At 43.2% G+C, this 17513-nt stretch overlaps 1 protein-coding gene across 2 annotated transcripts in view; it reads right to left on the reverse strand.

The window, feature by feature from the left end:
* Nucleotides 1–17513, reverse strand: part of gldc (glycine dehydrogenase (decarboxylating)) — a 200409-nt gene that overhangs the window by 78768 nt on the left and 104128 nt on the right. For both annotated transcript variants that reach the window (XM_073048372.1, XM_073048373.1), the window contains 2 exons: nucleotides 12740–12904; nucleotides 9500–9577 (listed from right to left, as the gene is read on the reverse strand). In XM_073048372.1, the coding sequence (XP_072904473.1) occupies nucleotides 9500–9577; nucleotides 12740–12904 (243 nt within the window). The remainder of the gene's footprint in view (nucleotides 1–9499; nucleotides 9578–12739; nucleotides 12905–17513) is intronic.

The raw sequence follows: 17513 nt of genomic DNA on the forward strand, positions 1-17513 counted from the left end.
TGTAGAGCATGTGATAGGTACTTAACACACAACTGTTACACCATGGTAGCATAGTGGTTAGTGTGGCCCTATTACAGCTCAGGGTGTCAGAGTTCAATTCCAGCGTCCTCTGGAAGGAGTTTGTGCATCCCCCCCATGGGCTGTGTGGGTTTCCTCCCATTGTACAAAGGCATACAAATTAGTAGGTTACTAACGTGCAATGTTAGGCTAGGGAGAAGCTGGGGGTTGCTGGGCAACGTGGCTCAGACGGCTGAAAGGGCCAATTCTGTACCGCATCTTTGCCAACCACTTTACACACTAATCCTACATTGTTTATTCCCCCTAAAATTCCATCAAACCCCCCCTTCCCCAGATTCTACCACACATTTGCAGGGGCAATTTGGAGTGGTTAATTAACCAAATGACTTACATATCTTTGGCACGTGGAAGGAAACCACAGCACCCACCCAGAGGAAACTCACATGGTGACAGGGAGAACATGCAAACTCTGCACAGACAGCACCTGAGGTGAGGAATTAACTTGGCTCTTTGGTGCTGAAGGTAGCTCTGTTAGATACTCTGCCACCCAAGAATTATTCAAGGGTTAAGATCCTGGGGGGGGGACTCTTAAAGGCAGAGTAGAACAGAGTAAGTTACGGTGGGTTCCAGGAGGCGGGACAGAAGACGTGAATCGGCAGTTTCCGATTGCGGAATAAAGGAACTGAGCAGCAAGAGGTGAAGATGAGCAGGGGAAATGGATGGAGACATACAGAAAGAGATGGTAACGTGCAGTCACAGAGAGTTTAACCAGTTTGGCAATAATGCAGCTTGAAAAGATGTGGGGAATTAATGTGGAGGAAAAAATAAACAGTAGAGTCTGGATTACAGGAATGAAAGGGTGGAAAAGAACAAGATTCAACTTGAAAGGTGGGAAGTCTCCAGCAATTATGAGTGAAAGGTATGAGATGACAGAGTTGCAAAGAGCAGGGGACAGACACATGACTGAAGTACAGAATTTATTGCAACAGGACGGTGAGGGAACCTGATGGAGTCACAACTTCGATACTAAAGTTGGAAGTCTCCAAATTACTAAATATTAACCTAAAGGTTAATTTTGCCTCATTCCAATGTTTTAAAGAAGCATCTCAGACCTGACCTGACCTGCTTTACCAATGAAATGCTAGAGGACATTATTTGCTGATGATGGTATGGCAATCAATTCCGGTTGAGTTCTCTCCAACACTGAAACAATCTACTGCTTCATTCAGCAAAATGTGGACAATACTCAGGAATGAATGACATATAAAGGGGGTGGCAAGGTAGAGTAGTGGTTAGAGTAGCACTATTACAACACCAATGACCCAGGTTCAATTCTGCTGCTGTCTGTAAGGAGCTTCGACATACTCCCCATGACCACGTGGGTTTCATCCAGGTGCTCCAATGTCCTCCCACATTCCCAAGACACACAGCATCGTAGGATACTTGGTCACATGGGTGTAACTGGGCGATACAGGCTTATTGTCCCAGAAAGGCCTGCTACTATGCTGTAATCTAAATAAAAACAAAAATAAACCTTAAAATAATATTCCTGTCATACGAAGTGCTAGGCAATAATCATTTCTGAAGTCTTATCACTTCCTCGTAACAATCAATTGTGTTACAACTGAATTATCCGCCATCACCTTCTTGGGATGAAGGTATGAAGAACAGTGAATGCTGATTGTAACAGTAGATGCGGAAGATACGGAAGTGATGAAATGATGTGTATGGATGCCATCCAAAACAAACCTTTTCATTGCACTTCAGTACATCTGACAATAATAAACAAATTGACCAATTTATACATTGCCCCTCACACTATCAATAGGATATCCAGCTGCATTGAGCCCATCTACAAAGGGCATTCCAGCAACTCAGTATGGCTTCTTCAACAACTCCATATGTACCCTTGTGCTTGATCTCAAAGGATCACAAGCTTGATAAACAAGTTAATTTGTTTATTATTGTCACATATACCAAGATATCGTAAAAACTTTTGTTTGCATGCCATCCAGATTATTCTAAGAGTATACACCCTCAAGGTCAGCAGAGGTGCGGCAAGTGAAATGAATTAGTCAAATTATCAGCCAATATAAACAAGGTTTGCTCTAGGCGAGCAGCCTCGTCAAGGGAAGTGCCTTGAGAAAATTGCGAGTCCTTGGCTCGAGAGTCTTCGGCGAGGAGGCTGAGGGAGGAGACTACGCCACAGTTGGAGAGGGTGAGAGGTGGTGAAGAGATGACAGGTAGACTGATTCAGTATGATGCTTGCCTGATGTGGGAGGTCAGGGACACTGATGGTGCCTCCGGCTGCTACAACTGTGGAAAGTGTGTCCAGGTTTCAGCTCCTGAAGGACCGTGTTGGTGCACTGGAGAAGCAACTGGATGACCTCAGGTTCATCCGGAAAAATGAGAGTTTTCTGGACAGGACCTACAGCGAGATCATTACACCGAAGATACCGGAAGGGAGAAGGGGGTTGATGATGAGGAAGGGATGATGCTTGGAGTACAGGAGACCCCGGGGAATGTACCTCTTGAAAACAGGTTCACCCTCTTGGAAGCTGTCAGGACAGAAGATACTGCCAGTCTGAGAGGCGGACAGGTCTGCGAGTCAAAAATTGGTGCTGAAGCAAAGCTGAGGAGACAGACGTCAGGCAGAGCCGTGGTAGTAGGGACTCCATAGTGAGAGGTACAGAAAGGGGTTTCTGCGGCAACAGGCGGGATTTAAGGATGGTGTGTTGCCTCCCTGGTGCCAGGATCCAGGACGTCACGGACCAATTGCAGGGCATCCTCAAGGATGAAGGTGAACAGCCGGAAGTGGTAGTGCATGTCGGCACAAATGACGTTGGGAAGAAGAGGAAAGACATTCTGCAGTGCGACTTCAGAGAACTCGGAAGAAGGCTGAAAAGCAGAACGTCCAGGGTGGTTATCTCTGGTTTGCTTCCAGTTCCTCGTGCTGTTGAGGGCAGGGACAGGGAGATAGGGGATCTGAATGTGTGGCTGAGGAGCTGGTGCGGCAAGCGGGTTTTAGATTCTTAGACCACTGGGATTTGTTTTGGGGTAAGGATGAATTGTACAAAAGGGACGGGTTGCACCTTAACAGGTGGGGGACCAGCATTCTGGCAGGCAGGTTTGCCACTGCTACACGGATGTGTTTAAACTAATAAGTGGGGGAAGGAGACGAACTGGAAATATAAGGATGGAGTTAAAGGGAAAGAGAGAATAAGAAAAGTTAAGAAAAACAACAGAATTTATGGGGCAGAAAGCTCAGGAAGGGATCAGAGAGTATGGCCAAGTGCAATAGGGATCGGTGTGAGAGGTGAGGAGAGTAATGGATTAAAAGTATTATATATGAATGCACGAAGTACAAGAAATAATGTGGATGAGCTTAGTTGGAAATTAGCAAGTATGATGTTGTAGGAATAACAAAGATATGGCTGCAAGACAACCAGGGCTGGGAAATGAATATTCAAAGGTATACGTCCTATCGAAAGAACAGACAGGTGGGCAGAGGGGGTGGGGTGGCTCTGTTGGTGAGGAATGAAATTCAGTCCCTTGCGAGGGGTGACACAGAATCAGGAGATGTGGAGTCAGTATGGATACAACTGGGAAACTGTAAGGGCAAAAAGACCCTAATGGGAGTTATTGACAGTCCCCCCCCCCCCCCTCCCAAACAGTAGCCTGGATATAGCGTGCAGTTGAGACAAGAGTTAAAATTGGCATGTCGCAAAGGTAATGCTATGGTTGTTATGGGGGATTTCAACATGCAGGTAGACTGAGAAAATCAGGTTGGTACTGGACCCCGAGAAAGGGAGTTTGTGGAGTGCCTCTGAGATGGATTCTTAGCGCAGCTTGTACTGGAGCCTACCAGGGAGAAGGCAATTCTGGATTTAGTGTTGTGTAATGAACCGGATTTGATAAGGGAACTCAAGGTAAAGGAACCATTAGGAGGTAGAGACCATAGTATGTTAAGTTTTAATCTACAATTTGAGAGGTAGAAGTGAAAATCGGAAGTGTCAGTATTACGGTTGAAGAAAGGGGACTATGGAGCCATGAGGGAGGAGCTAGCCAAAGTTGACTGGAAAGATATCCTAGCAGGGATGACAGTGGAACAACAATGACAGTTATTTCTGGGAATAATACAGAAGGTGCAGGATCATTTCATTCCAAAGAGGAAGAAAGATTCTAAGGGGAGTAAGGGGTGACCATGACTGACAAGGGAAGTCAAGGACAGTATAGAAATAAAAGAGATGTATAACATAGCAAGTATGAGCGGGAAGCCAGAAGATTGAGCAACAGAAGATAACTAAAAAGGCAATACGGGCAGAAAAGAGGAGGTACAAAGGTAAGCTAGCCAAAAATATTAAGGAGGATAGTAGAAGCTTCTTTAGGTATGTGAAGAGGAAAGAAATTAGTTAAGACCAAAGTTGGGCCCTTGAAGACAGAAACGGGTGAATTTATTATGGGGAACAAGGAAATGGCAGACAAGTTGAACGGGTACTTTGGATCTGTCTTCACTAGGGAAGACACAAACAATCTCCCAGATGTAATAGTGGCTAGAGGACCTCAGGTAATGGAGGAACTAAAGGAAATTCACATTAAGCAGAAAATGGTGTTGGGTAGACTGATGGGACTGAAGGCTGATAAATCCCCAGGGCCTGATGGTCTGCATCCCAGGGTACTTAAGGAGGTGGCTCTAGAAATCATGAACACATTGGTAATCATTTTCCAATGTTCTATAGATTCAGGATCAGTTCCTGTGGATTGGAGGGTATCTAATGTTATCCCACTTTTTAAGAAAGGAAGGAGAGAGAAAACAGGGAATTATAGGCCAGTTAGCCTGACATCAGTGGTGGGTAAGATGCTGGAGTCAATTATAAAAGATGAAATAGTGGCACATTTGGATAGCAGTAACAGGATCGGTCCAAGTCAGCATGGATTTATGAAGGGGAAGTCATGCTTGACTAATCTTCTGGAATTTTTTGAGGATATAACTATGAAAATGGACAAGGGAGAGCCAGTGGTTGTTGTGTACCTGGACTTTCAGAAAGCCTTTGATAAGGTCCCACATCGAAGATTAGTGGGCAAAATTAGAGCACATTGTATTGGGGGGGGGTAGGGTACTGACATGGAAAGAAAACTGGTTGGCAGACAGGAAACAAAAAGTAGGGATTAACGGGTCCCTTTCAGAATGGCAGGCAGTGACCAGTGGGGTACCGCAAGGCTCCGGGCAGGGAACGCAGTTATTTACAATATACATTAATGATTTAGATGAAGGGATTAAAAGTAACATTAGCAAATTTGCTGATGACACAAAGCTGGGTGGCAGTGGGAAATGTAAGGAGGGTGGTATGAGAATGCAGGGTGACTTGGACAGGTTGGGAGAGTGGGCAGATGCAGTTTAATGTGGATAAATGTGAGGTTATCCACTTTGGTGGCAAGAACAGGAGGGAAGATTATCTGAATGGTGTCAAGTTAGGAAAAGGGGAAGTACAATGAGATCTAAGTGTCCTTGTTCATCAGTCACTGAAAGTAAGCATGCAGGTACAGCAGGCAGTGAAGAAAGCTAATGGCATGTTGGCCTTCATAACAAGGGGAGTTAAGTATAGGAGCAAAGAGGTCCTTCTGCAGCTGTACAGGGCCCTGGTGAGACCACACCTGGAGTATTGTGTACAGTTTTGGTCTCCAAATTTGTGGAAGGATATTCTTGCTATTGAGGGAGTGCAGCGTAGGTTCACGAGGTTAATTCCCGCGACGGCGGGACTGTCATATGTTGAAAGATTGGAGTGTCTGGGCTTGTATACACTGGAATTTAGAAGGATGAGAGGGGATCTGATTGAAACATATAAGATTATTAAGGGATTGGCCAAGCTATAGGCAAGAAACATGTTTCCGATGTTGGGAGAGTCCAGAACCAGAGGTCACAGTTTAAGAATAAGGGGCAGGTCACTTAGAACAGAGTTGAGGAAAAACTTTTTCACCCAGAGAGTTGTGGATCTATGGAATGCTCTGCCTCAGAAGGCAGTGGAGGCCTATTCTCTGGATGCTTTCAAGAAAGAGTTAGATAGAGCTCTTAATGATAGTGGAGTCAAGGGATATGGGGAGAAGGCAGGAATGGGGTACTGATTGTGGATGATCAGCCATGATCACAGTGAATGGCGGTGCTGGCTCAAAGGTCCAAATGGCCTACTCCTGCACCTACTGTCTATATATCAAGGTAATGCAAAAGAAAACAAACAAAATAGTGTAGTGCACATGGACAAATTAAAGTGCAAGAACTGTAATGAGGTAGGTTGAGAGATCATAAAAAAGCCTTAAAATAATATTGTTGAGGAGATCTTTTCAAGTGTGGATAGAAGCTGCCCTTAATCCTAGTCGTAGGTGTTCTCAAGCATTTGTATATTTTGCCTGCTGGGGAGCGTGGGGGTAAGAATAGAAAATGACGGAGCAGCAGAGGCCAAGGAATGTTAACAATCTCTCTCTGCATCACAATGTATTCCAACAGCAGAGGCATTTGTGTAGTGCCTATACAATGTAGACACGTGGAATAATAAATTTGAAAACAAAAGTTATCTTCAATTAACAACTTTAATTAGCCTCTGGAACTCAATTAAGTAGTAAGAACATTCATTTTGAGAGAAGTAGAATACAAAAGCAAGGATGTAATGCTGAGGCTTTATAAGGTATTAATTAGATCGCACATGAAGCATTACTAGTACAGTGCCTATAAAAAGTATTCAAACCATCCCCCCCCCCCCCACCCCCGGAAATGTTCATGTTTTACAACATTGAATCACAGTGGATTTAATTTGGCTCTTTTGATAGTGATCAAGAGAAAAAGACTCTTGCTTGTCAAAGTCAAAACAGATCTCTACAAAATGATCTAATTACAAACATAAAACACAAGATAATTGATGGCAAAAGTATTCACTCCTCCTCCCCCCCCCACTTCTTAATGTGATATACCAAATCATCACTGGTGCAGCCAAATGGTTTCAGAAGTCACATAATTAGTTAAACAGAGATCTGTTTTGGGAGACCTGTGCAGTCAAGGTGTTTCAATTGACCGTAGTAAAAATATACCTGTATCTGGAAGGTCCAACTGCTGGTGAGTCCATATCCTGGCAAAAACTAAACCACGAAGACAAAAGAACACTCCAAGCAACTTCATGAAAAGGTTATTGAAAAGGACAAGTCAGTAGATGGATACAAGAAAATTTCCAAGTCACTGAATATTTATTGGAGTAGAGTTAATTCAATCATTAAGAAGTACAAAGAATACAGCACAGTTGTAAATCTGTCTAGAGCAGGCGGCCCTCATAAACTGAGTGACCATGCAAGAAGGGAATAGTGAGGGAGATCATCAACAGAACTATAACAACTCTGGAGAAGTTGCAAGCTTCAGTGGCTGAGATGGGAGACTGCACATACAACCACTTGCCTGGGTGCTTCACCAGTTGCAGGTTTATGGGAGAGCGGCAAAGAGAAAGCCACTGTTGGAAAAAAAACTCGCATCAAATCTCGGCTACAGTTTGCCAGAAGGCATGTGGAAGGTTCTGAAGTCAGCTGGAAGAAGGTTCTATAATCTGATTAAACCAAAATTGAGCTCTTAGGCCACCAGACTAAATGCTATGTTTGGCGTAACCATACATCATCAAAAACACACCGTGAAGCATGGTGGTGGCTGCATCATGCTATGGGGATGCTTCACTGCAGCAGACCCTGGAAAGCTTGTGAAGGTAGAGAGTAAAATGAATGCAGCAAAACACAGGGAAACACAGGGAACACAGGGAAAACCTGATGCTGTCTTCAAGAGAATTGTGACTTCGGAGACGATTTGTTTTCCAGCAAGATAATGACCCCCAAGCATAAAGACAAAGCTACAGTGGAATGGTTTAAAAGCAACATAGTTAATGCCCTGGAGTGGCTAAGTCAGAGTCCAGACCGCAATCCAACTGAGAAACTGTGGGTGGACTTGAAAAGTGCTGTTCACTCATGATCCCCATACAATCTGACAGAGCCTGAGCAGTTTTATAAAGAAGAATGGGGAAGAATTGCAGAGTCCAGATGTGCAAAGCTGACAGAGGCCTATCCACACAGACCCCAAGCTGTAATTGCTGCCAAAGGTGGATCTACTCAATACCGATTTGAAGGAGATGAATACTTAAACAATCAATTATGATGTGTTTTATATTTGTACTTAATTTAGATCACTTTGTAAATATCTGTTTTCACTTTGACACAAAGTCTTTTTCTGTTGATCAGTGTCAAAAAAGGCAAATTAATTCACTGATTCAATGTTGTAAAACAATAAATCATGAGAACTTCCAAGCGGGGGTGAATGCTCTTTATAAGCACTGTAGCTCTGGGCCCCTTATCTAAGAAGAGATATGCTGGCACTGGAGAGATTCCAGAGGAGGTTCACAAGAATGATGCCAGGAATGAAAGGGTTAACATATGATAAGCATTTGACGGCTCAATGCCTCTTTTTACTGGAGTTAGAAGAATGAATCTTTGAATCCTGTCAAATATTAAAGACAGAGTGGATGTGGGGAGAATGTTTACTATAGTGGGGGAGTCTAGGACCAGTGGGCACAAACTCAGAATAGAGGGACATCCATTTCAGAGATGGAGGAAAATTTCTTCAGCCAGAGAGTGGTGAATCTGTGAAATTCACTGCCACAGATGGCTGTGCAGGCCAAGTCACGGGCATATTTAAGGTGGAGGTTGATAGATTCTTGATTAATCAGGGCATCAAAGGTTATGGGGAGAAGGTAGGAGAATGGGGTTGAGAGGGATAATAAATCAGCCATGATGGAATGGCAGAGCAGCCTCGATGGGCTGAATGGCCTAATTCTGCTGACCAGGTTTTGCATTACCATTTGAAGTTGATGCAGACAGAAACTTACAGAGAGTGGGACCAAGAGAGCTGTGGAAAGTTTAATTACTGGGGGTTTAGGAAAGTCAGAGCAAGGAACAGACAGGAGCTGGAGAGTTTAAAATTTCCAGGGAATATAATTTTAGGTGGCAAGTCAAGTGGTTACTCAAAATGGACCCAAGACAAATAATTCAGCTTTAAGAACTTTCAACAATTTTTTTTAAATCAGTAGGAATCCAGGATCATTGTTGGCAGTGAGAGCAAGTGTTTCCATTAATATAAACAGGCATCTTAGAAATTCAAATACGCTTGACTCTGGGGTGAGCTTAAACCCTGATGAGCACCTGGCCTCCATCTTCAGCTTCAAGAAAGGGTTTGCCTGCAAGCAAGCCCTAGAGTACAGCTCATTGAAGCCTGGTCTTTGAGAATGGTCAGAACTCATCTCCAAGAGGGTCACCATATCATTCTCCGCAAGTTCCTGTGAAGCAAAATAACGCACTACCTAGATTCTGTTGAACTGTTAAATTGTGGTCATAATTTCTCTCCCTCTATTGCATATACTGATGTACTGGAACACACAATTTAATTTATAGGATCTTTACATACTTTGCTCTTGTTTGCACAACAGCTATTGTTTGAGGGTGACAACGAGCATCCACGTAGAATTTTCTTCGCTTGTTGTGCCTAAGTAAAAAGTAAAAAAAAGAATTCAAAAAGCATTTCTTAAACTCTGTAACATTTGATTTGTTAGCCAATGAAATGGAGAATAATGTTGGAAACACAGAAAACAGAAATGTACTGTTTTGTCTTTAAAAATTATTTTACCTCAGAACTGTTAATTTCTTTGTTTTAATCATGTTCTTTCTTGTTAGAAATGTGTAGAATTTATATTGGATATACATTTCTCTTATGGATGACATCTATATAATGGTATTTGTCTGTAATATCACTGTATGTTAATTATTGCATCTGTACATGCATGTACTTGTGTGTACAACAATACACTCAACTTCATCTGACAAAAACTGGGAGGAAAATGCAGAGCTGGACAAAAACTGGGAGGAAACCGCAGAGCTGAACAAAAACAATGACACGCAATTTCCACATTTCCACCCACTGGAATGGCAAATGTTGATCCCTATATATATATATATATATATATATATATATATATATATATACACACACACACACACACACACACACACACACACACATATATATATACACACACACACATCTAGAGTTATATTTTATACCTAAATATATACATATATAGTTAAATTAAGTAATGCAAAAAGGGAAAAAAAATTTAGTGAGGTGGTGTTCATGGGTTCAATGTCCATTCAGAAATCAGATGGTGGAGGGGAAGAAGCTGTTCCTGAATCACTGAGCATGTGACTTCAGGCTCCTGTACCTCTTCCTTGATGGTGGCAATGAGAAGAGGGCACGTCCTGGGTGATGGGAGTCCTTAATGATGGATGCAGTCTTTTTGAGGCATCGTTCACTAAAGATGTCCTGGATGATGGGCAGGCCAGCACCCATGATCGAGCTGACCGAGTTTACACATTCTGCAGCTTATTTCAATCCTGTGCAATGACTTCCCCCCCACCATTCCACAGAGTGATGCAACCAGTTAGAATGCTCTCCACAGTACATCTGTAGAAATTTGCGAGTCTTTGATGACATACCAGATCCCCTCAAACGCCGAATGATGTGTCTCCTTTGTAACTGCATTGATATGGTGGGCCCAGGATAGATCCTCAGAGATGCTGACACCTAGTAACTTGAAATTGCTCACCATTTCTACTTCACTGAGGACTGGTGCATGTTCTGTCATCTTACCTGCTGTGACACCACTCAACCAGCTGATCTCTCTCTCTCCTGTATGCCTTCTTGTTACCATATTGTGAAACAGATAGCACCAGGCAAAATTAAAGTACAAGATCACCTATGTCAGTCCCAACAACTGCTAGATGATGCATCTTCAGAAGTCAAATGGGATAGGAAATCCACATCAAATGGCAGAGTACTAAGGAATGAGGAAGAGAGGGAGCTTGAGATCAAAGTCCATTTGTCTCCGAGAGTGACAACACAGCCGGAGAGGAAGTGAAGAAGACATATGACATACTTATCTTCACAGGTCAGGGAATAGAAAATTAATCATTATGTGCAAATTCAAATACTGTTACCATTTGCCATGACAGCGAGGACTCTGACAAAACTCCACCGATGTACATTCTGACTGGTCACGTCAGGGTCAGGTATGGAAACTCTAGTGACAAGAAACAAAATCAGCTACAAAGAGTGGTGGACTCCGACGTGCACAGCTCTTTCCACCTTTGAGCACCTCACTGTCAGAGGCCATGTCTCAGGAAGGTAGCATCCATCAGATGAGATCTCCAACATCTGAGCTGTGCTACTTCTCGATGTTCCCATCAGGGAAGAGCTACAAGAGTCCAAAGTCAGATACCTCAAAGATCAGCAATAGCTTCTTTCCACCTGAACTGCTCTCAAAAACCTGAACACTACCTTGGGCAATACACTCAGTGGCCACTTTATTAGATACACCTCTGCACCTGCTCGTTAATGCAAATATCTAGTAAGATATATACTGGCAGCAATTCAACGCATAAAAACATGCAGACATGGTCAAGAGGTTCAGTTGTTGTTCGAACCAAACTTTAGAATTGGGAAGAATTATGATCTAAGTGACCTTTACTGTGGAATGATTATTGGTGCCAGTCAGGACGCTTTTGAGCATCTCAAAGTATCTCCCGGGATTTTCACACTCAACGGTCCCTAGAGATTACAGTGAATGGTACCAGAAACAAAAAAAAACATCCAGTTCTATATGCAAAATCACCTGGTTATTGAGAGGGGTCAGAGACTGGTTCAAGCTGACATCAAAACAATGCTTTGCAACAGTACCGTGCAGAAGAGCATCCCGGAGTGCACAACACGTTGAACCTTGAGGTGTAGGGGCTACGGCAGCAGAAAGCCACAAAAATACACTCCGTGGCCACTTTATTAGGTACAAGAGGTCCCTAATAGCCACTGAGTGTGTATATTTTTTTCTTAATCTTGCTGTCATGTTTATTTTGCACACATCAAAGTTCTGTATAATTTAAAAGTGCATCACCAATACTTAGTGTTTCGGCCCAAAACGCCGACTGTACTTCCTGCTGAGTTCCTCCAGCATTTTGTGTGTGCTGCTTTAACTTAAGCGTATGTTAACTTGTGTTTGTCTTTGCTTTGCAATGTACAGTGTTGCTGTTGTGCAGTGCTAATTTTCAAGGCATTTACATCCTGTGTATGTACACATGCCAATGACAACAATAAACTTAAGCTATCATCCATCCTGTAATGTCACAGCATCAGTCAAGAGAAATCAATGAGCCACTCATCTATAGCAAATGGATTAAGAGTTTTCAAACCCTAACTTACTGCTTCAGGAAATCAACTATTTGAAAATGAATTACCAAGTCACACCGAGGTAACAGCTATTGTAATACTCCTTTAATATAACACCATGGGATTAGATAGGTGGTGTCAGGTGAGCAGAATTTATTCAATTTATAGCCCAACACACATTTCATTAACTTTTTTAAAAAATAGTACACAGTGCAATAATAACTCTTCCTGTGCATCAGGTGAGTTTCAAGGGAGCACAGGAAAACCCAGGTGAGTTTCCGGGGAATACAGTCACCAGGATCCTGGTGAAGGGAAGGGAAGCGCAGGAAATCACTATCTTGCAAGCTAGATATTGTACCGGTGGGATTTCTGAATAACTGGATGAGCAATGACCAGAATTTTATTGTTGAAGACACATTAAAACGATAGTACCTGTGGCATAACTGCATCGCCTCAGCAGCAGCAGTTCCTTCATCCAACAAGGAGGCATTGGCCACATCCATGCAAGTGAGATCGCACACCATAGTCTGATAATTGAGCAGGCTTTCCAATCTGCCTTGGGAAACTTCTGGTTGATAGGGTGTGTACTGGGTTACCCTGTAATGAAAATGGAAAAAAAAAACACCAATGTTGGTTCTGAGATTTGAATCACATCTCTTCATTGTTTTTAATGTAAAGAGAATTCTTAAGTTCTGAGTTGTCAGATCACAGGGTAGAATGATACATCGACACCCTTTGAATACTTGGTATCAAGTTGAGTATCTTGCTCCCAGTTGTTGATCCTGCTTGGAGGTGGAGTTGCTGTGGAGCCAAGTGGCAAGACTGGTTCGGTAGAATATTTCTTGGGTTCTACTTGCAACACAAGAACATGTAATGTAGGTGCAGGAGTTGACCAATTGGCCTTTCAATGCCCCACCCAACTGAATTTGGAACTGTACAGCACAGGAACAGGTCCTTCGGCCATGATGTTGTCAGTGCCGAGCTAATTAAATGTCTTACAAATTAATCTCTTCAACCCATATAACGTCTGCACTCTGCACGAAACAGAGCTGACATTTCAGATCCAGTCATTTCATCAGAAATGGAAGCTTCGTCTGCCACATCAGGCTTCAGAATGGGTTGGACAGGAAAAAGTGAAATGTGAAAGATGAGACCAGAGCTCTCACGGCAATATGCTGTCTACAAAATATCAAAAAATAGTGTATTATCTGCGTGATCACTAGAGACTGCTGCTATTAAAAGTTTGAAAGGTTGCATTTTAGAACATCAAAAGGTGAATAAAAACACCCAAACTTTAGAACCTATGGACTCAACTTCAAGCACTCTTCATTTCATGTTCTTGATATTTATTATTAATTTATTTTTATTATTTATATTTGCATTTCAACAGTCTTTGGCATACTGGTTGAATGCCCATGTTGGTGCAGTTTTTCATTGATGCTATTATGCTTATTAACCAATTTACTTTGAAACTTGACCATTCGTCTCATACAAAAGGCATCAGAAGGGCTCGAATGTACAACCTTCTGGTTCGGAAGCAGTAATGCAACAACTCGCTATTCATTATCGTCATATCGGGCTTACCGTACAAGAGTTGCGCTTCCATTTTTTCATACTAACAGTTCCACACATTCAGACGGTAGGTGCAGGAGTAGGCCATTCGGCACTTCAAGCCAGCACCGCCATTCACTCTGATCATCCACAATCAGTACCCTGTTCCTGCCCTCTCCCCATATCCCTTGACTCCACTATCTTTAAGAGCTCTACCTAACTCTTTCTTGAAAGCATCCAAAGAACTGCCCTCCACTGCCTTCTGAGACAGAGCAGTCCATAGATCCACAACTCTCTTGGTGAAAAAGCTTTACCTCAACTCCATTCTAAATGGCCTACCGTTTATTCCCTTATACCCCTTATTCATGGAGCAATGCTACCCAAAGCACTGATGGTATTATATACAGTACCCTCACAACCATACACAAACCTAAGAATTTTATTTGTTTAATTAGATTCAAATATTATTCTGGCTGTAGTTCTGATTATTCCCATTTCTTCCTTGGCAGCAGCTACAATCGAATCCAGAACCAATTTCATTTTTTTCTTACAACATCCACCCCACTGAATTGATGCATGTTCTCAGAACAACCTCTACCCTCTACTTTCTTTCCTATGTTCTCACACGTCCAATAACAATCCCTCATCTCCCATCTGACCTCATCATAAGGGGCAATATGAACCCAGCGGCCTGCACCTTTGGGATGCAAGAGGAAGCTGGAGCACTCAGACAAAGCGTACAAACTCCATGCAGCCAGTAGTGGAAGTCAGGACTGAACCTAGGGCACCAGAGCTTTGAGACAGTTGTCCAAGTTATTGGCCCCAATACCTCCCTGTGCAATTGGATCCCAGATTCCCTCACTTACAAACCCCGGTCATTTCAAAGTGAGAACATCTCCTCCACAATCACCATCAGCACGGGTACACCTCAAGGCTGTGTGCTTAGCCCCCCACTTTCCTTGGTTTGCACCTATAACTGTGTGGCTAAACAAAGCTCCAATGCTATCTTCAAGCTTGCTGATGAAACCACTGTCGTAGGCCAAATCAAAGGTGGTGATGAATCAGCACATAGGAGGGAGACTGAAAACTTGGCTGAGTGGCGTCACAAAAACAACCTCTTATTCAATGTCAGCAAGACCAAGGGGCTCATTTATTGACTTCAAGAGGAGGAAACCAGGGGTTCATGAACCAGTCCTCATCCGAGGATCAGAAGTGAAGAGAGTCAGCAACTTTGAATTCCCCAGTGTTATCACGTCAGAGGACCAGTCCTGGGCCCAGCACATAAATGTAATTACAAAGCAAGCATGACAGAGACTCTAATTCCTTGGGAGTTTGCAAAGATTCAGTATGATATCTAAAACTTTCACAAACTTCAATAGATGCGTGGTGTAAAGTATATTGACTGATTGCATCACAGCCTGATATGGAAATACTAATCAAGAAAGTGGCAATACTCTTGAGAAACCAGCAGCTGGACACGTTCTTCAGACCTGTAGGTGTGGCTGGACTAAAGTAACATCAATTCGTGGTCTTAAAATTCATCAAGGACGGAAGAAATGCTTGAAAATCTCCAACCTACGACCCCGCATTGACCAGATTCTGTTAAGAGGAAGGTCAAATCAGGTGGATGAAACACCGCGGCAGGAAGAAACCCACAGTCCGCAGAGTATCAGCACCCCACGGGATGTGGAAGAAGTTTCAGGCACAAGCAGCAGTCCAACACACAGCCAGGCACATCGTAAAGTGGAGAACATGCAAGGACGTAAGCCGTTGGTGAAATGGCCAAAGTCTAACAGCAAGGAGCGGGGAACCATCAATGCAGATGTAAACGTGATCTTAAGTGGCATCAAGGGATCAGCAGAAAAGAAGTTGGAGAAGATGGGCGACCTGATCTACAGCTACAGAAAGGAGAAATTTGGAGTGAAGGAACAGGTCACCAGGAAAGATACGCCTCCTCCCCCCAGGAAATCCAACGACTTATTAAAGAAAGAAGAGCCCTCAGGAAGTTGTGGAAAAAAGCAACAGCAGAAGAAAGGGTGGGCATCAACCTCCTTCAAGAGGACCTTAAACAGAGGCTCTCGAAGTTGCGCAGAGCAGAGAATTTAAGGAAACAATGCAAAAAGGGAAAAGCTAGAACAGACTTCTACAAAGACCCCTTTAAATATGTGGAAGGCATTTTCACAAAAGAGAAAAGCGGATCCCTGAAAGCATCAAAAGAGCAGGTTGAAAGATATCTCAGAACCACCCACACTGATGAGCTAAAAGATGAACCGATACTTGTCCCAGCTGGCATCCCACCAATCTCACCCCCACAACATCTATTCAACATCAGCCCTCCCAAGCTGAGTGAGGTAAGAAAGGCAGTGAAGAAGGCAAGATCAGCATCAGCGCCAGGCCCTAACGGTGTTCCGTGTTGTGTTTACAAGAACACCCCGGATGTTCTGAGATTCCTCTGGAGAAACATGACGGTTGCGTGGGAAAAGCAAGTTATTCCCAAAGCCTGGAGAAGAGCAGGGGGAGTTCTGATCCCAAAAGTAAAGAATTCGTCCACCATCGAACAGTTTCGCCAAATAAAACTTCTGAACATAGAAGGCAAGATCTTTTTCAGCGTGTTGGTGCAAAGGCTTACTAAATATCTGAAACAAAACCATTTCATCGACACACCAATCCAAAAGGCTGGCGTAGCAGGCTTCTCGGGATGCCTTGAACATACCAGTGTCACATGACATCAAATCCAGACAGCTAAGAAAGAAGGAAAGGATCTGCATGTCTTGTTCCTCGACCTGGCCAACACCTATGGATCAGTTCCTCATTCCCTGCTGTGGACTGCTTTTGAATTCTTTCAGGTACCTGCAACAATAACAAATCCGATAAAACAGTACTTCCAGGATCTGCAAGTTTGTCTCACAACATCAGACTTCACCACAGCTTGGCAACCACTGGAAGCAGGCATCATGGCGGGGTGCACCATCTCCCCATTGGCCTTCACTATGGCAATGGAGCTCATTGTCAGAGCCTCAAAATGGGTTGCGGGAGGAAAACGGCAACAGTTTGGTCAAAGGTTACCACCGATACGAGCCTCTATGGATGATATAACAATACTGACGACAACTGTTCCTTGCACCAAGAGACTGCTGGAAAAGCTTCATCAAAACATCACATGGGCGAGGATGAAGATCAAGCCCAGCAAGTGCAGAAGCATCTCCATTGTCAAAGGTCAACTCACGGATCAAAGATTTCATATTGATGGAACACCTGTCCCAACTGTTTCAGAAATGCCAGTGAAGAGCTTGGGTCGATGGTATGATGCTAAGCTCAAGAACACCGAGCAGTTTAAACAACTCAAAAAGGATACCATCACGTACATAGCTCGCATCAACAAGACCTTGCTGCCAGGAAAACTCAAGCTGTGGTTGTTTCCAGTTCGATATACTCCCAAGACCCATGTGGCCTTTAACAATGTATGAAATCCCCATCAACAAGGTGGAAAAGCTCGAAAGATTGATCAGCACACACGTGAAACAGTGGCTTGGACTTCCACGATGCTTAAGTCCTGTTGGACTGTACGGGAACGGCAAATTAGAATTACCAATTACAAGTCTTGTGGAAGAATACAAGTGTACCAAAGTAAGGTTGGTCATTACCCTCACTGAAT

The sequence above is a fragment of the Hemitrygon akajei genome, chromosome 6 (genome assembly GCF_048418815.1).
Source record: "Hemitrygon akajei chromosome 6, sHemAka1.3, whole genome shotgun sequence".
Lineage (NCBI taxonomy): Eukaryota > Metazoa > Chordata > Chondrichthyes > Myliobatiformes > Dasyatidae > Hemitrygon > Hemitrygon akajei.